At 36.5% G+C, this 26,693-nt stretch overlaps 2 protein-coding genes across 15 annotated transcripts; both read right to left on the minus strand.

Annotated features, from left to right (window-relative positions):
* Positions 1-429: 429 nt before the first annotated feature.
* hmbox1a (homeobox containing 1a) lies at positions 430-16,924 on the minus strand. 14 transcript variants are annotated; one of them, XM_084097168.1, is made up of 9 exons: positions 16,707-16,924; positions 12,767-13,312; positions 11,010-11,095; positions 10,372-10,482; positions 9,252-9,408; positions 7,528-7,610; positions 7,326-7,421; positions 6,956-7,071; positions 430-6,525 (listed from the first exon to the last, which is right to left on the minus strand). In XM_084097168.1, the coding sequence occupies exons 2-9, from the start codon at positions 13,309-13,311 to the stop codon at positions 6,382-6,384; spliced, it is 1,338 nt and encodes a 445-aa protein (XP_083953294.1). In that variant the 5' UTR covers position 13,312; positions 16,707-16,924; the 3' UTR covers positions 430-6,381. The 14 variants fall into 14 exon arrangements, with proteins under 14 accessions (XP_083953294.1, XP_083953290.1, XP_083953288.1 ...); XM_084097164.1 differs by having other exon boundaries at positions 6,991-7,071; positions 16,707-16,906; XM_084097162.1 differs by having other exon boundaries at positions 430-6,584; positions 16,707-16,906.
* A 3,552-nt stretch (positions 16,925-20,476) lies between these two features.
* On the minus strand, positions 20,477-25,177 carry kcnk13a (potassium channel, subfamily K, member 13a). The gene is made up of 2 exons (XM_084096851.1): positions 24,676-25,177; positions 20,477-23,160 (listed from the first exon to the last, which is right to left on the minus strand). The coding sequence occupies exons 1-2, from the start codon at positions 25,004-25,006 to the stop codon at positions 22,271-22,273; spliced, it is 1,221 nt and encodes a 406-aa protein (XP_083952977.1). The 5' UTR covers positions 25,007-25,177; the 3' UTR covers positions 20,477-22,270.
* Positions 25,178-26,693: the final 1,516 nt, after the last annotated feature.

Raw genomic sequence — 26,693 nt, forward strand, 5'->3', positions numbered from 1 at the left:
GTGTTGCGTCATCAAACTACTCCTTTGTTATTGTAAAGAGGTTAGCGACCCCTAGCGGCGAAAAATTCCATACTGTACGTTTAAATAGCCAGGTAAAGAAACATAATTGTTATTGAAAATGTAACGTTATTATAAAACCTTCCTTCTGTTTAGTAGCCTACAAATCAATTGATTTTAACCCCTAAATATTATATTATTAATGATTTTTTCTTTAAAGGATATTTGCTATGTAGGCCCCCAAACTGATCAATATTGAATCAAATTGAATCGATTCGAAATGCAAGCTTGTGTACACATTCTGATATAAACGCCTCACATTGCTTCACATTACTTCATGTCTTCAAACAATCCAGTTACAACTTCAGACTTATGATGAATATAATTAGCCTAATATTTTGCACAATTTAAATATAAAGTACAAAAAGCCAGTGTCTTTCAGCTCATTAAGTCTTTATTCTCTAGAAGGTACAGTTCTAAAATAAAAACAACTTAAAAACAAATTTTGAAAACAAACCAAAAATAAGTGTCAAAACAAAACTTAAAAAAGTAACAAAGCATATGCATTTTATACTACATATTAATTACAGAACAGTCTACTGTCCAAAAAAGGCACTAAATTCTGTAATAAGAGATACATGATCAGACTATTTCAAGTTAATACAACAGTGATATATTTTAATTTTTTATACTCATAGAATATATTTATATATTTTTAATATATTCACATATTGAACATGGACAGATTAAAAACACAGTCAAAGTGTTCCCTCGTTCTTTCACGACAGACTTCTGTTCCAAACACATTCCAACACTAGCTTAATAAAGACTTCTGGGTAAGTCACCGGGCACAAGTCCATCACATTGTGCCTCAATACTGTTTCTAAGAAAGTGTTTAATGAGGGACTCTGTGTTAGAAAGATTGGGCTGACTGTGTCCTATAATAAAATATACAAGACTACATGACTGCTGTGTAAGCTCATGATAATTCACACTAAAATTTGGGTTGGCAACGACTTAAAACACATTTCAGGGACAATTCTAAAACTTTTTTAGCTGAATGTATGATTTGGCAGTTTGCAATACTGTTCATTGTCTCGCTATAATAGCATCTATTATTTTAATGGAGGTTCAGTCAACTGAAGAAAGTTAAAGAACTTGAGACCAGGGCGAGTTGTCACACAGTGAACTTATCACAACGACTGTATTTCAGTAACTATAACATTTTCAGTCAAAACTGCACAATTGCTACAGTGATGTTCCTTGCTGGATTCAAACCATCCAACCATTCCATCACATTTTTTTCAAACAGTCGCTAAACAATAAAACCACATTTGCATACTGTACATACAGACAAGAGTCAGTTATATAATGAAAGTCGATTTAAAGGTACACTATGTAACTTTTTTTTGTTCAAAATTGAAATGAGTCAAAACCTCAATCCTTCTTCCAAACGTGTTTTTGTCTTACCCTGATTCACTATGGTAAGCCTTTTTTTTGTCATTTTTTTGTTTATATTTTAGATCTGACAGGTTTAAAATTACAAACAATATTGATTAACGGCAGGAAAATGCACATATAGGCTACGCCACTTGCCAGTGCGTGTCTCGTAATATCCGTAAATATGGAAAAGAGGTGTGTTCGACTTGAGCGAACGTCTGCTCTCTTATCGCTCTCGCGGTACTTTGATGTCATACACCGATCGGTCTGCACAGTGGCGCATCAAGTCGGACATACCTTAAATCTGCTTGCCGTGTATATGGTGTGGGAGTGGCATAGGTTTGTTGTCACAACGAGTGAAAAAGGTTGACACAGAGCACGCTGATTCTCAAATCATTCGTTTTAAAAAACGCTGAACAGAGGAGAGTCTGCTGAGGGAGCTCGTAATAAAACAAGAATCAACATCGGCTTGGCTTTTCGGAGATGGCGAGTATTTGAAATATTGTAAAAGCGACACGGAGATGGCGTTTTATTACTCAATAGGGGAGCAAGGTATTTTATTTAACAGATAACCTGCCATATGTAGCTCTCTAACAGAGTTCATTGTAAAGCATTGTCTATTGTGAAGGGTTATTTCATTATGGTGGTTGTAGTGCTGCGTTGGAATTTATTTTAAAGTACCCGTGTCTATTAATGGGTATAGCCACAGTAATGTCTTCAGCTAGTCAGCTTGAGATCCTTTCCGTCTAAACTGGCTATATCTCTTAAGCCTAGTAGTGAATGCCTGCACAGTTACACAGTCGAAGTACAACCAAAACAATGTTCTTCTGCAAAAAAATATGCAGGTTTGTCTTTTAACCGATAAAAGGCCAAAAATTACATAGTGTACCTTCAAAATTTAGATTGGGGCAAGTTCTCACAAGTTTTATAGGTTGGAATTTTCTGTTAGCCAAAACAATAATTTGACATTTTTGCTTTTTTTTCTGAAAAACCAATGAACATAATAATATAATACTTATAATATAATCAAAAATATGCTGTGGTAGTGTTAATACACAGCAGGTTGCCATTGTGACAACTTACCCCATATAGTGTTACAGCAAGCGCTAGTCTGCAAGGTTTGTGTCTATGCAGAAATTACCTTTCAACAATAATCTCACGCTGACAAATAGTCACTGGAGTAAAAAGTGTGTCAACTAGTCCTGGTCACCCCTATAAAGGAAAACATAACAACCTTTCAGCCAATTTACAAGGCATAACTAGAAAAACAACGTCTCATTTGATGCATTTTTTCCTGCTTGGCAGAATTATCGTAAGTGAGAAATTTAATTTCCAATTAATAGTCTCTCCTAACACACAATATTCTTTTGATACATATTTAAGCAAATAGACTTGGTACATTTATGACAAGCTTATGTAGATTTATGGAATAAATGTATCCAGGAACTTCAGCGTTAAATTAAACAGCGTCACCCACAGTTAATTTTCACAGAAATGACGTGTCGACAGATTTTACATATTCTGTAATTTAAGTGCTTAGAAATACTTGCATCAAGGCTGAAGCCCAATTTCTGTTTAAAATTCACGCTTGGCTGCGACTGACGTTTTAATTACGAGTTAGCTAGTGGCGATCTCATCGACATAAATCTGTAGTCCTTACGCTCAATAGAAACAAAGGCGTGTTTATGAGTTGAAATGGTATTTCAGACATTCTGAGAGAACTTTTGAAGCAGCTGATACTTTTCACAGGTTTGTCATCTGATAGCTATTTTGATAAGTCTAAAAAAAGCTTATTTGTGCCTGCAATGATATGCATTACACACAGAAAGCAGCTTCCTAAAAGGCAAAGAGGAAAGACAGTAAAAGGTGGGAGAGAGAGCACGTGGTTAGTATCTCCTTTCCTTTTTTAAAACAAGCACCATGATTCTGAAGCACAAATGAAAATAACCTGAAGTAGTCCATCCCTCTTATCTTTCTTTGAAACAGTACCAGATAAAAGGGAGAAAAAAAAAGTATGTTGAGGTAAAGAACCCAAAGCACCATAACCCTCCCCCCTTAAAGTGACATTTTATGATTATTAAAACAAACAAGCAATTACATGGGATTTTTATTAGAGTGGTTAAATCCACTTTAATTTCAGAACTAACTGTTATTAATCCCCATGGAGGGGAGTTATCATCACTTTCCAGAGAAACCCCATATTTGGACACGAGGGCAAACACCAACAGGTTTTTGTATTGGAACGTTGTCATCCTGATTGTCAAGTGTTTTCCCATTCGCTGAGACAAAGAAATTCCCAATGCTACAACATTTTCCAGCCGTGTGCTGCTGGAACGTTTTGCACAGTTATTGGCCGAGTAGAACACTTTGAGGTTATATACGTTCAATTAAACGGCTGTTGTCTGATTGCTTTTAGAGGCCTGCAGAAGAGCCCGACTGATTTTCTAGTCTGCTAATGCTGAAATATAATGGCACAATCTTCACGAGAAGGCTTCAGTTTCCAGGCGGCCCTCGATGCCTCCCTGCAGAGATGCACAGTTGTGTAGCGGCAGGAACATAAATAAGTTGCCGCCAGTAATTAAAAGTGCAATACATAATTGCTGAAGCCAGCAGGCCGGTTATGGTATGCAACTATACAGTCCTATGCAATTTCTAATGTGACAACCAGGGTCCAGAATTAACGTTTTGCCAATTTCATGAAAAAATTCTTTTTTTTAATTCTGGTCATAAAACTATTTTGTTGTACTCATGACTAAACGTATTACATTTTTTAAGTGCGACATTCTGCCCTCGCTAATGCAAGCATTTTCAGTCAACGGTATATGTTGCTATTTGTGCGTTTTCAAACTTCTTCTAGTTTGTCTGGGGGATGTCGGCGCTGTTTGTTACTAATATGCAGAAAAACAGCGAAATAATTTCAACATATAGCAACATATACCGTTGACTGAAAATGCTTGCATTAGCGAGGGCAGAATGTCGCACTTAAAAAATTTAATATGTTTAGTTATGAGTTACCACTAATCGTCCAACAACTGATTTTTTAATTAGTGAGGTGGAGTACGTTTTTATCATTTCTTTTCTTGTAGTTTAAATATTGTAGTGGTGATGCTTCAATTAGCATGCTACACTTTGGCTGTAAGACATTGTGCATGATGAAACCTTTTCCAGAGAAGTTGCGTATTTAAATTCATCTTGTTTAAACACCATCACTACAGCAATATACATATTCAGAAAGACGTCTTTGGCTGATGCACTGTGCATCACACTGGTTTTTTTGTAGCATTTTAGCCATTATTAAGATGACGTATGGAGTTAAAAAAACTTTTAAAATAATGTTATTTAAATGTCAAAACTTTTAAAACACTTAAAAAACCACATCTTAAGATCCCTTGTGTTCTATACAATTGTATTGCGCTTCATCTAGAGCTGATTTTTAATTTTTTTATTTCACATTTTATGTAAAACAGCCTCAAAAAAACTGTTGAAATTCAGCCTAATTAAACAGGACTGGTCAATAAACTAGTCGATTTTTGAAAATATGTCACCCGTGCTGGCAAAATGAGTAACAATGAGCAAAAAAATTAGTTGTTATTTCACATTCTTTATTAAAAAACCTTCAAAATGATGTATGATGCAACCATACCTTAAAATCCCTGGTAATACCACCAAATTTGGCTTTTTTTCTATAGGAAAAATATATATTCAACTTTTTTCCCCATGATACCGCAATTGTTTGATTAACAATAATGAGACAGACAGCCTATATATTAAGACGTACTGTACTGCACGAATCTAATATAATGTTGCAGATCAGATGATTTTCCCCAACAGTTAACCAAATGTTCATTTAAGACATAAAAGATAATGTTTGCGTGAATACTTTGCCAGATATTTTGAAATACTGTAATTCTGTGTATATCGTGATCACACACTGTCTAAAGCGTTTACATCAGCATGAGTTTGAAAATCACATTTCATTGGTTCACTCATGCCATAGAGAATTCGCTATTAATATTCACAAAGTTGGCTTTTTTTACGACTGCGCTTTACAACGATACCAAACTTGTGTTGAGGGGAAGCGCCAGTAGTCGAGAAGTGAGCAGAGAAAAATGGCAATTTTTTATGGATTATTAAAACAAAGGAAAGATTTAGGAAGGTACACCTCTCAGAAAACATACAGATAAAGATATTAGATGTTTAATTGCTATTTGGAGCATAGGGATCGCTAGACAAAGGCTTAATGAACAAATTTTTGTGAAAACCACAAATTCGACCAAAATTGACATATTTCTCGTAACTAGCCCGTGCGCATTCCGACTCATTTTGCCAGGACGTACACATGTAGTTTTAATCATCTCCCAACATTTCTAAACAACTGCCCAGTAAGTTTGTTCTATTTACTTGGCAAAGCCGCTGGCACGCATTTGGTGGTAGGCGAGTGTTAATTTTGGACCCTGGTGACAAGTGTACAACTTCAGCAATGCTGGACTGCACGTAGATAAAGAAATAAGTTAAGAAGTGAGAGAGAATATGCTTCCCAACACACTTTCCCTGGAGAGGCTGAGGCAGTGAACATTTAGTATGATACTGACCTCTTATATCCTGCAAAGAAGACTTCCTGAAAGAAGGAAAACTGAGAGACGAAATTCACTATCCAAGTATGGGATATGGCAGGGTGATATGTCACATGAAGTTCCATCAACAGTTTAAACGCAGCGCCTCCCCGACCTGCTGCGCGTAGGAAAGCGGTATTAATGAAAAGACACATGTAGGAGGGAGGTGGAAGGAGGGAATGTTGGGTTAACCTCGGTATTCACTTTGGTCATCCACGACCCGGCCATATTCCTCAATCACAGTTCACGCACCAACTGTTTGGCTTTATTTTCGTAACCCCACATTTCTCCTTCGGCTTCCCTCCCGCGCTCCACGTCGAAGGGAAGATTCTCACTCATCATCCAGCACCTCTGTCTTGATGTCACTGGCAGCTCCTCCCTGCCTCGCCAGAGCCAGGATGCTGTGATTGACAGCGGCCATCTCCACTGCCAAAGCTATGGGGTCCTGGTGTTCTATTGGGCCGGTGTTGTCGTCCTATAAGGGAGTAGAGAACCAGAGATTGGTCTGAAGCCCTCTGATTTTCCCCCGCAAACCTGTTTGAATGACTTTGTGTCATTAAAAGACAAAGGAGCATGAAATTGTTCATACAAACCACAGTATATCGGCAGCATATCTGTAACATCGGTTATTAGAGATTAAACACTAATAATTTAATAAAACTGTTAAATGTAATCTTTAGCAAATCTCAAAATGATAATCTTTTTTATACTGTACATTATAAAGTTGTGATGCCTAAATTAATTTGAAGCATTTCAAATAATAGTTTTTTAGCAATAACATGACAATAAAAAAGGCCTTTTTTTTTTTTTAATATAGCTAAATATCATTCTAGCTAAATCACGTTGGGATGGTTGATTTATATATATATATCTATATATATATATATTTTGAAAAAATCCCTTACCATTCCCAAAACTTGGTCAGCAGCTACTTGCTCACCGTAGTCATTTCCATCGATCTCATCGCTGTTGGAATGTCCTCCCGGGCTTTGGACATCAATCCCATGACTCTCCAGGATTGCTGCTTCTTAGAAAAAAACAGACCTTGCCATAACATATCTGCGCCCATTATGATGTACCCAACATGATGGAACGGCGTTTTCTGAAAGGCATTTTTTTCTGTAAATTCAATATTTCTGATGACTGCACATTTTGAATGAGACTGCTGCAGCACGGTGATAACAATGCAATGGAAATAATTACATTGTCCACATTCAAAATGCATTGTTGCGTGTAATTCGAGCTTTGTCTGTCCCCAGAGGGCTTCAACATTACCTATGTTGGCTCTTCTCTTAATTTCCTTCCGTCTGTTGGCAAACCAGTTGTAAACTTTCAGAGACGTGACCCTCTCAAGATCTGAAAGCTTCTTCCCTTAATCAAATCACAGCAGAGCTCATCAATAATGTCTGGGGCCACGATAACAAGCATTTACACATGCATTCATCTTCTTTATAGGGGCTGTGTTTAAACATCCTACCTGGTTTTTGAATAACTGCATTGCAGGCGTTGGCAATTTCCTCTCGTTTGGCTTCATCGGGGTACTGGTTGTCGTTGAAATAACTTGAGCAAAAATATAAGACAGATAAGATGAAATTATCATGCAATTCACACATTATATAGCTTTAAATATAAGCTTTCATTATGTCTTTATTTAAACTAGATTAGATAACCTACTTTTAGATTTAGGTTGACTACGTTTTACGTTTGACACAATACCAACATTTCAGTAGTCAATACCAATTCCAGTGAAATTTCACAATTCTTGATACTAGTAATGATATCACAGCAAAAACATATTCTATACGTACAACATGCTATGCTTCATTTAAACAGTTAATTATTAGTAAAATATTAACTAATTGAAATAAAACAATGTTTAAAAGATAAAATTAAATCAAATGTAAAATTAAAAGATAAATTAACACTACCATGAGTTTCAAAGTTTGTTATGTAAGGGTTAATGCCCGACGAGGTGTCCATTATCAGGTTTTAATGGACGACGGCGAGGCGTGAACCGGTTGCCTCCACCGAAGTCCATTAAAACCTGATAATGGACACCTCGAAGGGCATTAACCCGCTTATACCATGGTTACTTACGAAAGAAAGAAATATTTAATCAATTAATAATACTTTAATGTGTTTTAGAGTAAAAATCGTGAGGGTTTTTATATATTAAGTCGAGCGCACTATTTAATATCTCCCGTATACAGGCGTTGCCAAGCAACGTCGCCACAGCGACCCGACCGCAGCAGTTGATCAGTGAGTTTGAGCCAGCGCAATCATTTAGAACTGTCATCAGGCAAATTGACAGGACGCCTTTCCTAAGTGTCCATTATCACTTTTTAACGGACACCCTGCAGCCAATCAGAATCGAGTATTCACCCAGACCATGGTATAACCTTAGTTAATGCATTGGGTATCATGGAACTAGCAATGAACTACTTTAAAATTAATGTAAATTTCTAAATATTTTAACATTTCAAATTGTATAAATTAACATTAGTTAACTATAAACAAACAAATTAACAATATATATACAATAGTGTATTTATAAATTAATTAAATTTGACTGCTGTACAAATTGTTTGTTGTTTAATCCTGTTACCACCTGTGATTATTTCATAGTAAACAACTGTCTATTGAACAATTAATTATGACAAGGGAATATTTTCAGAAATTAGCTTTCAATTAATTAGTTTATTAATTAGCATACATTTTCTAATTAGAATTTTCATGATCTTTAGGAAAAAGCTGGTAATGTCAAACTGGACTGTTAAATGCTAAAAAAAATAAAAATAAATGGTAACACTACAATAAGGTTCCATTAGTTCATGTTAGTTAATGCCTTAACTTAAAATGAAATTAACAATGAGCAAATGCATTTGTTACAGTATTTATTAATCTTTGTTAACATTATTTAATGAAAAAGACAACTGTTTATTGTAAGTTCATGTTAGCTCAAGTCCACTGAATAATATTAATCAATAGAACTTACATTTTTTAATGTATCAGTAAATGTTGAAATGAACATTAACAGATGCTTTGGAAATATTTTTCATTGTTAGTTTATGTTAACTAATAAATGGAACCTTATTGTAACCTCATAAGTGCCACCAAATAAAACCTACAGAAATGTACTTTCATGGGACGACCCACAGTAACCCGTCCTGACCATTCACACAATTTACCATATCCTCTCACCTCTCCATGACCGCCAGACACTCTTTCCTCCAGGTGAAGCGGCTTCCGCGCCGCAGACGGAAGCTGCCCTGGGTGCTGCTAATGGGAGGGGGTGTTTGACGCCACTCCACAATGTCCTCCAGGGCCATCGGAGTGGGCCGCATCGCTAGTGTTGCACCTGGGGCACAAACATGACGTCATCTCAGATGAAGTGTCATAAGGGAAACAGTCTGTGTGCTTCTGAGGACAGACTCTCCGGTAGACTAAAGCCTGTTCACTGTGTCTGAAAGCAACTGATAATGAGAAACTGGTGTTCTGGGTTTGGGTCATGATCTTCTAATCTATTCACTGAACATCTAATATCTTCCCTCAGATCAGCCTGGATGAAACTCACAAGATCACAGTAATTATTCATGTTATGGCTGTTAAACAATACATAGCTGATATTACATATTTTTTTAAAAAAGAATAAATTAAATAAAACTAGCAAACTCAATAATTAAAAGAATTCTAAAAATGCTTCAATTAATTTAGGCATCACAAGATTATAATGCACAGTATGGAAAATGGACATTCATTTTAATTGCAAAAGATTCATTTTAACAGTTTTAATTAAATTAGTGTTTTTATTTGATTATTTTTAGGTGACCATTAGATGATGGAAACAGACATTTTTACGAGTTTACATGTCGCAATTTTGCCTTTTTTTCTTTTTTGCGTGTTATGAAGTCAGAATTGCGAGTTTATATCACGTGCCAAATAAAGTACTTTTTTTTCTCCGAACTGGACTTTATAACTCTCAATTGCAAAATTTATATCTCACGATTCTGAGAAAAGAAGAATTGATACGAATTGAAAAGAAGATATAAACTCGCAATTGCGACAAAAAGTCTGAAATGTGACAAAAAGTCTGAATTACGAGGAAAAGTCTGAATTGCGAGATAAATACTCGTAATTGCAAGAAAAATTCTTGCTGAATTCTGAGATGTAAACTCAAAATGTAAGATATAAACTCAAAATAGTGAGAAAAAAAGTCAGAATTGTGAGATGCAAAGTCGCAATTATTAGAAAAAAAGTCAGAATTGCAAGATAAAATGTCAAATGAATGAATGAAATGTTAGAAAGACATTGGACATATTACCAGGTGTAGTTTTCTCTAGTTGGTACCAGCGGTAGAAGGCTCTTTTCTTCTGCTCGCTGAGGTCTGAGCCCTGCTGGAGCAGCCAATGAGAGATCCGGCTCTGACTGATACCTGCAGAGAAAGACACACAGCATATAAGGGCAAAATCTGACTTGCAAATGTCTCTCTAAGGCCAGACTTGACAAATCCTACAACCTTAAAGGGATAGTTCACTCAGAAAAAAGGAAAATTGGAGTTGGAATGCTGGTGACCAGACAGTTGACGGTAGCTATTGACTTCTGTAGTATTTTTTTCTTCTTCTACAGAAGTCAATGGGTGCCGTCAACTGTCAGGTTACCAGCATTCGTCAAAATATCTTATTTTTTAGTTCAACAAAAGAAAGAAACTCATACAGGTTTGGAACAACAGAAGGTTGAGTAAATGATGACAGAATTTTCATTTTTGGGTGAACTATCCCCTTTTAATAAAAGGCAGTCATACGATACAGCTGACATTTCTTTCATAACAAAATATCATGGTGTGCTTTAACAGCTCTCTTTTTCATTACACAAAGTAACAAGGACAATGTTAGTCACAGAATAATAATCACAATATATTAGCTTTTCAATTTGGAAAACAAAAAGGCAAAGCACACTAACCTGTAACTTGGGCAACTACTGCCTGTGATATTCGCCGATTCCCCAAGAATGCTTTAATCTCTTCTTTAATTATAGCACTGTCCATTCTACAACAGAGAGAGAGAGAGAGAGAGAGAGAGAGAGAGAGAGAGAGACAGAAAGAGACACACACACTGAGACTAAAAAATGACATCAAATGAAAAACCGCAATACTATTTTTGGTAACATTTTTAAACAACCATGTATTACAAAAATGTCCCTAATGCGTATCTTTAAAGTCACCATGAACTTCCACATTTTTATGGAATATTTCAGTATTAACTATCGTAATCTTTATTCATAATAGCTTCTCCCAATTGAAGGGACATCTCTTCTCTGTTTATTGGGCCGAGGACAGTCATGCAGCGCAGGGACAACCTGTCAATCACATTAGATCACAGCAATAGCAGATCACAATGATCTAACGATCCAATCCGATTCCCGATAGACATAATAAAGTCCTGCCCTACATTTTTTCTTGTTCAAGAAGCCGCTTCACTCATATATACGTCACAATACATAAGAAAAGATTTATCGCAGCTTCTGTTTCATGCCGACTTTAAATGTTGTCATATGAACTAATAAAACTAATGTAAGTCTCATAAACCACAAATAAAGTACAGTTTCAGTTCAGATATGAGCAAAGTTAATGAGTGAGTCAGATTCAGTATTAGTCATTTTAGCCTAAGTTCACTTATGATTCATGTAAAATAACCATTCATTAGTCAACTGTTCATAATTTGGACTACACTGCTTTCTTTCTTTTTTTACTGTGTATTATGTTGCACCATTCAGTTTTTCTATTGTAAGTTAAACATTTTCAAATGAGAACAGGTTCTGAATAGGGGCTTTCGCACCAGAGGAACCTTTTCATAGTTCCTAGAACTATTGGCGGAAGAACCCGGATTTTGGCGTGTTCGCACCGCAGGAACTAGGAACGATTTTAGTTCTAGGAACTCCTTTTGGAGGAACTAATTTAGCTCCTACTTCAGAGTAGGGTCTAAACCAGCACTATAGGAACTACCAGTGACGTTAGTGTTCGCTCATTGGCCAAACGCACATTAAAATCAACAGCATCCGCCATTTTTAAAAAAGCTGTGTAAACACACAGATTATAGCCAATATATTTACTAGCCAGAATTATTTTCTAGCCAGAATATATTATATATAGCCAGAAACTAACTCTACGAACATGGAAAACAGTGACAGATGGACCTCTTAACCTTTACACTAAGGAGAAAATCCAACGCAACTTTGAGGGGACCAAGCAAAACGTGATTATGTATATCTGCTCAGCTAGCAACTCTGGACATCAACCACACGGCATACGCTAATACCTTTTCATATACTGTCCACTTTCTGTGTATAACAGTTCTATCTAATAACGTATTAGACAGGACTGTTAGACAGATCGTAAACTAATGAACACGGAGAGCACTGTGTGCTTAGGCTCTGCCGTTCTCAACGCCGTCAAAATAAAGGTCCATCACGCCATCAAAATAAAAGTCACGTCATAAAAAGCGCGGCTTACGTCACTTCAGAGTTCCTACTGGCGGTGCGAATGCAACCAGGAAAATGTTCCTAAGGGTACCATTAATTCTCAGGGAACCACCCTGGTGGCTAGTTCCTAGAACTACCCGGTGCGAAAGCCCCTAATAAGAACCAGCACTCGTTTCCCAATCTTGACTTCACATTCCACCTCATGAGTTTATTACCCATTCGGAGAGTATCCCACTGACCTCATGAGCTCCTCGACTCTGTCATCGATATCCACTTCCTCATCCGGATGCTCGAACGCGAAGGCCCTCGAGGAGGTGTTGCTAACAGTGAAGCGGGGCGGGGAGAGCTTCCCGTTAGGCATAGCGGCAAGGCCGTCCCGTCCGTTTTGGACCATGGGTGCTACTACCGGCATGGGGGTGGGGACCGTCGGGGGCGGGGAGGTGTCATAGCTGTTGCTAGGAGATGGTGAGAGGCCATTGCCACGGTAACCGGTCTGCGTGGCCGTAGAGGTCGTTGAAGAAGAGGCTGCGAGGTTGTTAGTGGAGGTAGTGCAGGAGTTGGAAGAGGTGGTGGCGTTGCTGCTGTTGCCGTGGTTGACTACGGCCGTCCCGCTTCCGCCATGGGCGTGCCGGTGGCCGAACTTCTCCACGTGTTCGCGGTCCAGCCGGTCGAGGGTGTCCAGGGCGTGCAAGATCTCTTGCTTTGTCATGCCGCTTCGACGTAGCCGCTGCAGCAAGTCGATCTGCTCAATGGTAAAACGAGGCTCATCTGTATAATGGGACATTCTGCCAAGAGAAAGAGAGAGCTGCGGCATTAGAGAATTGATGTCGGAGGAAATCCTTAAACCCATGCTGATAAAACACGACACATGGCTGCATAGTGAATAAAAGTCATAATAACATAGCCTAGACTTAAAAAAACAATGCTTTAGTCTAAGAAATGCAGCGGAGGAGGTGTAGCAGGGGCCACATGCGCACGAGCTCTAACTAAAGCGCTATTTTTCCAAGAAAATGTCAGTCACCACACCTTTATCGACCAATCATTGCAACAGAAGTGCGGAGCCTGTCTGAGGTCAAGGCAAAGACACTGCATGCATTACCACAGAATTTTTAATAGACTTTAAACAGCAGAAAGCTGGAACACGTGAGGAGGGGGAAGGAGGTTAACTTTAGGGAAAACTGCCAAGAAAAATTCCATCTGAGGCGGCCAACCTACTTTCAGTAAAAAAGCTGAGGATGAATCTCCATAAAGGCATTTGTCTGAGAATAGTCCTCTCAATGCCAGGCTGACTGTTGCCCACACACACACATGCTTTGCTGAATTGTTATAACACATTGTATTTCAATTCATTTGGTCAATGCCTGAGTTTTGAAAGGAAGCTACAACTTATGACGCTGCAAATGCAAAACTCGTGCCAATGCAATATGCATTCCATATGGCACAGTGTAATGCAATCAAGTAAACGAGAAAGCGGTGAGGCTCCTTTTAACAAAATGAAGATTTCAACTTCCCTGCGACACATTCTTCAAGAATAAATTCTGCTGATGAGTGAGTACGACTGTCTCCTGGTGTCTGCGCTGCATAAAATGAATAAAAAACGATTTCTGCTCACCCAAGCACCCTTTAAAAAGCTTCAAAAGGTTTAATTATCCAGAGGCATCAGATACAGCAAATCAGCAAAAACAACAATAAATCCATCCAGGAGTTGTTGAGGATTCATTCGGTATCAGATCAGGCTAATTTTTATTAACCCTGTAACAAACAAGCCTTTAGCGGTAGAAGCCAAACAACGTCAAACAAAGTCATAAAACAGTCTCGTATTGTCCCCTTAATGTGTGTGCAGTGCACCACATATATATTTTCAGGATGACAAAATATGTCTTATATGAGAATAAAAAATCCCAAATGTAAAGGTTTCACATTGCACATCAAATCTAGTTTTTAGTAATCTCTGCCAAGCTAGGCGATAAACCACAATGATAGAGGAATTCAGAATCGCCAGTATGTTGACGTGTCCAACCACAGGCACGCACAACCACTTCTACTGAGATTAAACTGTCACTTGATGACAAACCAACTCAGTTAACTGGCCTGCCCACATGCAGTTGTGTAGGACTAGTAAGACAAATAAATATTTAATCATGAAAAATGCATCACTACTTAACAATAACAATCAAGAAATATGCAATCTTGCTATATCAAGCTTTAAATGCAAGGCTACTGGTATGCATGCAATTTTAATGTTTTAATGCTCTCGGGAGTTCATTGTTTCCTTTATTTGCATATTCATGTTCTAATCTGATTTATGCATGGAAGCATAAAAGTATCTGTAGATTATAGGGTTACACTTTATTTTAAGGTGTCTGTGTTACAGTGTAATTATGCATTTAAGTACGAGTTATTTTAATTAACTACATGTACTTACTATAGGATTAGGGTTAGTTGCATGTAGTTATTACTACAGTAACTAACTACATGTAAGATGTGTAACAACGAAACTGTAAAATAAAGTGTTACCGATTATAGTTATGAAACTATAGTGCGGAGGAGGAAACTCATCTGTTTTGCAGCAGCTCAAGATCAAAGTTGATTTTGTCCATATGCCCTGGTTCTCTTCATCAGAACGGCATCCAAAATATCCCAAATCTCGCTTTACGTCTCCACAATTTGAAACACTTTTTACAGCCCATTTGTTTCATATGTAACTTGTGTTTATCTTTCAAATACCAGTTTACCTCTATAGGCAGCTGGTAATTATTAGATGTCCAAGCCCACTGATCAATGAAAATACAGCCCATCCAGAGACTGAAGTACCTGATGCCCACTGTGGTTCTATAATTAAAATTATATTTATAAACATATTGAATATGATAAACAAGATGAATATTTAGGCTAATTCACACAAAACTTGAACTGCATCAAAGCTGTTTGAGATGCCATTCAAGGTTTTCCAGTTTCAGCTGCGTATGATATATATGTATTTAAATTAAGTTATTAATAAATAAAAAAAGAAAATAAAAAAAAGATTTAAATCACTGTCTGTAATTATAATCCAATAACCCCTATTCCCTGCTCCTAATAAGCCTACTATGTAAATTAAACCTCATATTAACCTCAAATAAATTCAGTCGTGCTCAAACACATTCTTTATTTTATAAACTTTACCCCACATTATTTTCATTGTGAGGACAAACTGGGCACTCATGAAGTGATATGGCATAAAAAAGGGGTGTCTCACAAGCTTGCTGCACTAAAAAAGAAATATGTCCAGAAAGATGCTCAGCCAGAGAAAATGCAAACTGTCCTGAAGTAAGATATAAGAACAGGTTGAATGGACCACGGTAAGACTAGAGAACATCCACACTGACTTTGGTTATTGTTCAATGGATGCTGAAGTTTCAAATACTAAAACCATATTCCATATTTTAGCTTGATCAGCAGTTTTTGTAGTTTGTTGGCTTGGTAAATAAAAAAATTATCTAACTTGATGTAATGTATTGTGAAGCCTTTACAATAAAAAAGTAAGTGGGAAATCCACTCTGGATTAATGTTTGCAAATAAATTAAGCAATTTAATTTCGAGACAAAAATAACAATTACAAGTGTTTTGGATTAATTGTATATTGCATACACTGTAAGAGTATAAAACATACAGTATCTATAAGAAAACATGGACAACTTTGAATTTGTGTGGTCTTAAGAATGCCACTTTCCTTAATTAAAAACCACTGCAAGAACTATCGAACCAAAATTTAACCATTCGTATCCTTAACCCAATATACACCCTATACCCAGATGATATAGGATGCTGGCAACACCTTGTTAAAACACAAAACATAATAATAACAACAACAACAATAATAATAATAATACTAATATAGATATATACAGTACATAAATATATAATAATAGTCATAATAATTTATGAAATGAGGTAAGTATCAACACAACACACCAATGTCAACACAGTGTCAGTTGTTGCACAGTTGCAAGCATTTCTTTTCTAAACCCCTATCCCACCACAGAATGAGAGCAGATGTGACTTCGGATGCGATGCGGACCAGCAGTCGAACCGAGCTCGTTCACCCCCGGGGGTCATTTGCACATCAATGCATGTTTCATGTCTCCAGACAGATTTAACAAATGACGCCTTTCTTATAATTTGGCATCTCAGACTTACCTGATTGTGCGCGTGCGGGGCCTCCGTGCACCACAGCATTTATTCAACTCAACTGACAGTGTTTCCGTCCCTTGTAATCCCCGTCGCCAGACATGAACCAGCCAAATAGGACGATGTCCGACTCTCCCGCTACCTTTCCCTAATTTGATTTCATTTCAAGGCAAAAACTGATTCGCCTTTGTCTGACTGACAGAAGCCATATTGATATTAACAGAAGCGCTGCGGTGGTTTCATGGGAGTTGTAGTTCATCTCCGCGGGCGGGAAAGTGACACTCAATGGGAGTTCGCCGAGCGCCGGACTACAACTCCAGTGGAATATGGTACAGTTTCATCCTCGATCATTTTTCACCAACTGCTGCATGCAGGAACAAAAATGTTATTTCTGACTTTTTATTCGCTGAAGCCATGACGACAGAATGTGGGATTTACTGCTTATAATTTTAAATTCCTTTTTCTGAAAAACTATTTTAGTAAATTAGGTAATCGTGCAGATGTATGCATATTTTCAAAAATATGCATCCTCTGGAGTCTAAATTAATTGTTCCACGTAGTAATAAAAAATAAATAAATAAAAACACTCACGTAAATTCCATCAGATATTTTTTACATTTTGAGGGAAAACTGTCGAAAAAAACAACAACTAAAAGATAAAAATTTATGTTTGATTGAAATCAAATTTCTTATCACCTGCAAAAAGGATCTTCTGGGTTTTTTTTTTTTAACATCCGGGCGCCCTCTAGTGGGCATTGACCGCAATCGCCATGAGTAATATGTTTATAGAAACAGTATCCACTAAAATACCAAAGCTACCACAGTTATTGGTAGCACTGGAAAATAATAATACGATGACATGAGATGTTTCTCGAGCACTGTATAAATCTTTTAAAATCTCAATTTCATTTTTACAGTTATAATAAAAAAATAATAACAACAACTGTATAACGTGTAATATAATTTTTTATTCCAGCCAGCATAAAACCATACATGGTGTGGAAATATTTACTCTAGCCATCTTAAAACCATACATGGTGTTAAAGAACTGCAAGTTGCATATCATCTTCTTCCTTACTGCTGAAGAACGAGGTCAAAATGACATTTGCAGAAAGGACAGTTTGTTCTTTTTAAATACAGATAAGCTCGCTTGTACTAAGAGCAAAGGTGTTGCATTGGAAAATACTCAATTGTTTTTAATGACATGTGTGTGACATGTGTGTAAGTGTGTGCGTATAAAGGGGTGTTAGAATAAGTGTGATAAGTTTTCTGTATATAAGCTGGGCAAAAAGGAGAAGTTGAAAGTCTAGAAAGAATTTCCACGACAAACGTTATGGTGGAAACTATGATAAACTATGGTAACTTTCTGTTAGTGATATACTCCATAGGCTATACTGTATATAGAGGACACCGGGGCTAGTTGTCACAAGAAATATATAAAGCCAGTATAAAGTCCAAATAAGTGTTTTCATATTGGATTCAAATACTGAGTTCAGTAAATTTGGTGAATTCTGTCGGCATAATGCAAACTAAATGTACAATATCATCTTGTTTTGTACATTCGGGTAAACAAGTGACTACAATAAATACATTCAGCCAAGAGTCAATAACATAATGACAGTAGATTTTAAAAGTTAAACAAAGGTATTTTATTTTATTTTAAAAAAAAATCAGTCAGGGCAGATTTTTGTTGGGGCAAGTTGTCACACTGTTTTTAATTTAAAAAAAAATAGAGAAAAAAATTATGGCTATGGTCATTGAGTTTGTGTTTAATGAATGGTAGGCCTATTCATTGAATAAATCTTATTTGGAGCTTGGACTTTATGTATGTGCCTGTGTTTTAAAATCAAATAACAGACATAGTAACACAAATAACTTCTAGAGTCTTCTAGAGTCGATTATACTTGTAATTGTGCAAACAGGGTAAGAAATGTGCTAGGTTGCAATAATATGACTGTTTTGGATCATTGACTTTGCACTGATCCACTCACTAATTTTGACAGCACAGACTGAACAAGTAAGAGATTATGCTAGAGAAAACATCTATTTTCTTTACTGTTTGGAAATCTTTTAAATGGCTTGCTGGCTTTCACATCACCTCTGAAAGCTGGTGATGGTGGCCACAGGTCTGCTGGTGACAGATGTAATAGAGGGAATGTCATCACACACACACACACACACACACACACACACACACACACACACACACACACACACACACACACACACACACACACACACATACACACACACACACAGACACAGACAGACAGACAGACAGACAGACACACACAGACATGACAGGCCTCTGTAAGGAAAGCAGATCAATTTAGCTCAAAGGGAAGTAATCATTCTATTTATAGGGAATTTTTGACAGAATTGAATCACTAATCAAATGAATCGCCCAGCGATCAATTGCAGACTATAATTTAGTCATGATTTCTATAAAGGGAATATGATATGTTTTACTCGATTGATATCAACATTTGGGAAAGGAATTAGCCTTCACACACATACCAATCATCACATACTTCCTATAAAATATTCAATAGTTACTCAAAATGGCAAATGGCAGAATTAAAACATGCTAGTCAAACGTGTGGGTTAGACATGATATAGAATTATGCAACTGAATTAGCCTATATTTGATTCAAGACCTCTTAGCATCATTTTGGAATGATCTGATGCAGTTTGATATGTAAAAGCAGTCTGTGCCATTCAGAGTCTGTTTTAGCTCTCTGTCTTATTAAAAAATAATTTAGCCATAACTTACTCATTCTACCCTGTAAAATAATAAGATAAGACAAATGATATGAGAAAATATGTATTCTATTTTTATTATTATTAATAACTCAGAAAAAAGTTAAAAATGGGCAAAACTGGCCCCTTTGTCTTAACTCATCTCATGCTTTTCCTTGTCATAGTCGGGGTGTGCTGTCTTTGGAACTATTTGTCTTGGGTTAAATGCCTAAAGTTGACAATGTTTTGGCTTGTAGCTTTCGATGCAATCGTCCATGGAGGAGTAGCCTAATCTCAGACTTGCTGGTGCCACAATGACAAAGTGCCTTGTTTTATGGTTTTGTGGAATTCTGCTTCTTGCTCAGTTTCACACAGTTGTGATCATGTCATCACTGCCTGATTTAATCTAATGTCCTACCAACCTAAATAAACGGGTCTTCCCGTAGGCCTGCAGCTCAGTCAGACAGTGGGTGAAAGAAACTCCAGTCTTCATTATGACTTATCGATTTGCACAACATAAGCCTATTCATCTCACTTTCTTGCTCATACATCCAACAGACAGTGTTAGCATTGTCAATCACAAAATAAATAAATATGTGGACATGAAAAATCAGTCTGTTTTGAAATTAGATTTTTTTCTTTTACGTTATCTTAATCCTTCCTCTAAGTAAAATAGTCCCTGCAATGTACAAAACAACCGGTCTACAAAATAAACGCCACAGCAATATTTCAGTAATATTATTAATATTTAAATCCTCTGAGGTACAGTCAATAACTGAGATAAAAGATGGGATTTGAGAGAGAAAGCGAATCCGCGAAGTAATACGAGAGACATGAAAGTAGCGCCAGTTTCAGTTATGCGATGAGGAACTGAGGCATTAATGTGTTGCTGCCACAGACGAAATATTAGATAAGGTGACCGCTGAATGTTGCGATTGAACAACCGGAATTATTACCAAAGAATTACAAAGGGTAAATAAAATTAAGTAGGCCTAAATAAAAAATTCACATCACACACATTTACAAGATTTCCCAGCAAAACTGGCAAAGCATATTTTATTATAATTGCTCATGCATTACACCTTTACATAGTCATTCATCTCAAAATAAAGTGAGCAGGTTTCAAAGTTCAAGATGCAAAGTGCTGGAGAAAATGATCTGATGTCCTGCATCATACCCATTTTGGCATTGCATTGCACACATAGGCCTATTCATGAACAGTTCAAAACGACATTGTTCGTTTCATTCAGTGCACTTCTGATACATTTCAGTTCATCTGAAATACCTGATAAGCAATTCAAGCAATCAATAGGCTGCCGACTCATGAATTTTATACAGCTGTTAGACACTCTGAAGTATTTGCAGTAGGCTACAACGTCATGAAGCAGATGGCATGCGAGCTGTCTGACTCTCATAACTGTCGCATCTTATTCCTCGTGCCCATATCTGCATGCCTGCACAGTGAAGAGGACAGTAAGCTACTGGTGGATGAATGTAATTTGCATCACCTTATCACTTGGTTCACTTACCCTAAAAAGAAATGCTCTATTCAGAAGCGACAGAAAGAGAGGTCCAAAAGTCTGAGACCACACTGAAAATATATTTTATACACTGTAAAACAATTATATGATCAGTAAGTTACGACAACATATGTTTTTACATTACTCCAAAATAAGTTAAGCAACTGTACTTAAAAATTTAAGGCAGCAACTTTTCAAAGCTACTACATTTATATGATACAAAATACAATAAAAACAGTAATATTCTGAAAGTCTTCAATGTCACATGATCCTTCAGAAATCATTCTAATATGTTCATTTGGTGCTCAAGAAACATTTATTATTATTATTCTTATTATTATTATCAATGATGAAAACAGTTGCTTAATATTTTTGTGGAAACTGTGAAATCTTATTCTTTGATGGAAATTAAGTTCAAAAGAACAGCATTTATTTGAAATAGAAATATTGTTATAACATAAATGTCTTTACTTTCAGTTTTGATCAATCTAATGCATCCTTGCTGAATAAAGAATTAATTTCTCTCCAAAATAATAATAATAAAAAAGTTATTGACCCCAAACTTTTGAACGGTAGGCCTATATGTAAATATTTAATACTTAAGATTCAGGACTATTTCTTGGTCACTAATCAAATTAGTGTCAGATGTTAACAAAACGCTCTTATGCTCATAATTTAACATATTTATTTATGAAAAAGAATGCAAAATATATATTCACACTAGTGGTCTCAGACTTTATAGATTAGACTTTGTAGACCCCACTGTAGATCTACCCGCATGGCATCTGTGCATTTTTATTTTGGCATACAAAGTGCTAGTTTGGCCAAAAAAAAACAAAAAAAAAACTGATTATAACAAAAGTGTTAACACTTTATTTTAGTGTCATTGTTACACGTTACATTTGTTGTAATAACTATAAATTATGAATAATTACATACAACTAACCCTAAACCAACCTCTATTCTTAAACCATGCAAAAAGAGCATGTACTCAGTTAATATTACTCGGTACTTAAATGTATAATGACACTGTAACACGGACACCTTAAAGTAAAGTGTAACCAAAAAAGTTTGAGTCAAAATATGGCGCAGCAAAGCCTCTCCCAGCACCTCAATCAGACCTGAGCTTCAGTTCCTAATCTTCTTTACCTTTAGAGCAGCAATGGATATTTCAGCTACAGCATTCAACACATGTTAGAGACTGTGTACAAGTCCACATCTGTATTATAAAAGTAACAATATAGCTAAACTATGGGCAGTGCAATCTAGCTTTTTCATAAAGTCATTGTGATAGTTTGTTTGTAAAAGTAATATTTATCTGTCCGCACTGGTTTCTGCCAGCCTATTATTCATTATGCCCAGGGCTCCGACCCCACCAGAGAATCCGTTGTGCCTGTTTGTTGAGCCGCACGGCCGCGGATGGCCGTTGGCCGTCTCAGACAGTTGTTTCTGCATGATCGCCAAGTTGACCTTATTAGCCGCCAGGAAGTCTCTCATTGAGATCATCTCTCCAGACATCCTGCGTCCATCCGTCTCGCTATCATTCACTGCATCCGTGTCTATGGATATGTTGCGAACACGTGTTCGGAGATGGCCCGGCATGACCGCGTTCCTACGGGGCCGGAGAGGCCTCCCGGGGCAGTGACGGCAATGTATCTTAAGCTTTTTCAGGAGCCAGTTGAGCACCTGTTTGATAACAATGGAAATGACGTTGAATAGCGAGTAAATGCAGCAAACGCCCATTAAAATAAAGAAAAAATTGGCAATTCGGTAGATGGTCTGGTTCTCGTATCTGGCTCGCTGGCTGCTGACCATATCCCCGAAACCAATGGTGCTGAATGCCACAAAGCAGAAGTACAGCGAATCCAAATACCCCCATCCCTCGATTGAGGAGTACATGGCCGAAGCACAACATGAAATGATCATTGCCGCCATGCAAAGAATCAACATGACACAATACACTGAGGGCTTCCATCCTGCAAGGTCTAGCCTCGCATTGCTCGAGTCTCGTCTGCTGTCGTGAGGTAAAACTCCTTTGCGTCGCCGTTGGACTTCATAGCAGGACTTGAGCACAAAAGCCAACACGGTTATTATTCTTTCCAAGAACAGATTGAAAAACAAAATGGTGGCTGCACAGCCAATGAGGCCATAAAAGATCAGGAAGATTTTGCCACCGACTGTGGCAGGAGTGGTCATTCCAAACCCTGTGGGAAATATAAGAGGAAGAAATGCAAAATTATACCCACACTGTATATAACTGAATAAACCATATCTGCCACAGGCTGTTTATTGAGCTGAATCACCACAAACTATTTTCTTTGTCCTCAAAGCGGGAGAAGAAAGTGTTGCTATTGGTGACAGATCTTGAAACATCTCCCACCTTTCCCATGTCACGCTGATTGAAATGCATATAACAAGTGGATTGCATTATTATTCTCATAAATGTTTTCTCCCCTCACATAAAAGCCACCATTAAGGAGGACATTGTGAAGACAAGCACATTCACATCCTCAGCTCAGGTCTGAAGACTTTATCACATTAATTTCATAGGTGCTTTATGAGAAAGGAAATGAAACCAAACTAAACAGCAACAGTTAGATGAACACAATGTGGCGAATAGCATAAGCTACAAAGGTCTTCATCGTTTGGAAATTGTGAGGTTGTGGGTTCCCCTTTGGGAAATTTTCCTGGAATTAGTGAGGAATAAATACAGGCAAGGGAAACTGGGAAATTGTGTAAACACATCTATTATTGTATTACCTGTAGTGTTCAATGCAGATAAACAGCATTTTATTAAGTTAGGGAAGATATTTGATATTTATATCAATATTTGCCAACTTGGAATAGTAAAATGTATAGAAAACGAGGGAGGAAATATTTTCGACTGACTTCATATAACGATCCTTTATAAATCTCAGTTCTTGTGGTGTCAGATCTAAAACTGTACAAGAAGCAAGGTTTTCAAAAGCTGCAAAATTTCAGGATAAGCCCAACATATTCACTTCAAAATCTGTTATAATATCAACTGGCCTCTAGTCTATAAGCAATAACTTTACACTAATAGCCACATGCAGACAGTGACCTGCATCAATAGTCTAACATCTCTCCTGCTGCTCAAGGGAACAGTTTGCAACACTTTACATTAGTGTTCATGCATGTTTCAAATGTATTTAAACTAAATTTAATGAATTATATATACTATATATATATATATACTGTATATATATATATATATATATATATATATATATATATATATATATATATATATCAAAATATATCAAATTGTAATTACAAGGATCTCCACAAATAGATACATATAAATAAAACACAACAACATAACACTAATGTAAACTGTAACCACATTTTCTGTGGTTGACTTATTCATTAATAATAAATTACATATTTATCTTTTTTTTTATTGTGTTTGTGGATTCACTGACTTACTGTACATTGGAGATAAGGTCACCATATATATTCATTTTTACATTTTTAAATTTATAAAAAGACTATAAGAAATATTCAACGGATTAAAAATGGTGACAATATATACACACACTATCATCATCTATTACTATTTATAAATGTTGTAAATAAATTGTTAATATAAACCATATTGTGAATTTAGGCTATATTAATACAATATATCTAAAATAACATGTTTACGAATACTTATACTGAATAGTCATGATATATGTTCATGTTTTAATCTTTCTTACCGATGGTGGAAACGACAGTACCGACAAAATAAAAGGCTCCAGTAAAATCCCAGCGTGGTCTGAGGGTGTCCACCCGTATTCCTGCAATGTTCGCCTCTTCATAATGTCTCAAGAACTTCTCCAGATCACTTTTGTTGAGATTGTACTTTTGGCTGAAAAGCTCAAACCTCTGAGCCCACCTTTCCTTCGCCTGTTTCTCCTTGGGATGCTCCAGGGCTGAAAACACCGCGGCTCCGCACAGGAGGTAGAGGATGATGAGGAGCAGCAACATTATGAACCTGGCATTATCTTCATTAGCAGGACCACAACAGCACGCGCCTCTACATGCCATTATGTGATACTGCTGGAGAGGACTGGTAATAAAGTCTCCACATCTTACATTTTACGTTAGTGTACATGCAACTGTAAGAAACTTCGTCGTCTTCCATTATTCTTGGGCTGCATGTACACCAAATGTGCTGCATAAGCGCAATGATGATGAGAGATGCTCATTCCATCCTCTGAGAAAGGATTTAGTGCCAGCTGAAATCCTGATAGATGAGATTGTGGGTGGATCTGGTAGTTCAGCTCATCACATGTGATGCATCTCACTGGGTCTCATCGAAAAGATGAGTTTCGTACCTTGTTTCAATTCACTTCAGTCGCTGGTACGTCCATCATGTGGTTGCATTCGTGAGTTAGGCAATATATTTGAAAATAAATGTTTATATGTAGCCTACATAATTTTTTTTGCATGAGCTAGACCTACTTTAGTAAGCCTTCTGAACTCTAGAGATATTCACGATGTTCAATTGACAAACCAAATACACGTCCCCTGCGATTGCACGAAACTATCGGAGCCTCGACGCATATGGCAAGCCATTTGAACAATTATACTTTAAAACTAAAACATAGGCCTATTTCTTTCTTTCTTTCTTTCTTTTTTTTTTGCTGCTTGTTTTTACTAGTATTATAACCAAGAACTCCAATAGTGACTAATATTTTACTACTAATCAAATTAGTCCAATAATGCCACCAGTAATTTGCTACTATTCACAATCCCAAAATTTTTGCCATTAGATTCGGGGATCTGTGGTTCAGTCAGACGTTAACAACTAGTGTGTATTCCAGTTTTACTGTCAAATACTTATTAATTAGGTATTCACGATTATACTTTAAAGTAAAAAAAAATGTTTTGAATGAATAGCAACAAATAGACACTTATACTTTCATCAGACACTTGCATGCTTTCCAATTATTACTGTACTAGTAACATTTTTACTAGCAATATGACAAGAAAAAAAATGATCTTGTAATATGAATTAAGTATAGGAAAACTAGGTTAATAAAACACTTTTCGTTGTAAATGTTGATTACAGTAGTAATACTGTAAATTTAAAGTAAAATACTGGCAGCCACTTAATGTATTTTTACAGTATTACTACTGTAATCAACATTTACCATATAGTTCTGTTATTACAAAACACAGTATCCTGCTTTAATATGATGTATTTTACAGCATTACAGTTTTGTCTATACAGCAATTCACTGCGTTAATACAAAGGAATACTATAATTACTGCTTTTCATATTATACTTATGAATATGTCATAACCTAACAAAAGTATAATATTTTAATTATTTAATGGCAAAGGAAATGAAACACATCATACTCTGAATTTTAAAACATTTATTTTTTTAAAGAAAAAAAGCAGAAAATTGTCATAAGCTAAAATGTCAATAAAGTGCAGTAAACCATTATCAATGAAAAATACAACAGTCTTATTTAATTTTAACATTCTTCAAAATGTGGCTTTGTAGATTGTACAAGTTTTTCAAAAATATATTCAGGGTTGATGTCAAAGGGCATAATAAGCAGAAAAGCAAAGCACTTTTCCAGCATTTTTGTGAACACGGTTAACATCAAATTGGCATGTGATTGCAGTAAGGTCATGTGTCCTGTTGCACTTCATAAAAGATGGCAAAAAATAATGCTTATACAGTTTTTTATTGACAAAATAAAATTGTTCAGTCATTGAA

The sequence above is a fragment of the Abramis brama genome (genome assembly GCF_963993115.1).
Source record: "Abramis brama genome assembly, chromosome: 21".
Lineage (NCBI taxonomy): Eukaryota > Metazoa > Chordata > Actinopteri > Cypriniformes > Leuciscidae > Abramis > Abramis brama.

Coding starts and splice junctions, on each gene's coding strand:
- hmbox1a (XM_084097161.1), bottom strand. CDS start 13,311: ATGTCCCATTATACAGATGAGCCTCGTTTTACCATTGAGCAGATCGAC. Junction 7,611..9,251: donor TGTCTGGCGGTCATGGAGAG/GTGAGAGGATAT, acceptor TTTTTGCTCAAG/TTATTTCAACGACAACCAGT. Junction 7,078..7,325: donor TAAGAGAAGAGCCAACATAG/GTAATGTTGAAG, acceptor TTTTTTTCTAAG/AAGCAGCAATCCTGGAGAGT.
- kcnk13a (XM_084096851.1), bottom strand. CDS start 25,006: ATGGCATGTAGAGGCGCGTGCTGTTGTGGTCCTGCTAATGAAGATAAT. Junction 23,161..24,675: donor TACTGTCGTTTCCACCATCG/GTAAGAAAGATT, acceptor TATTTCCCACAG/GGTTTGGAATGACCACTCCT.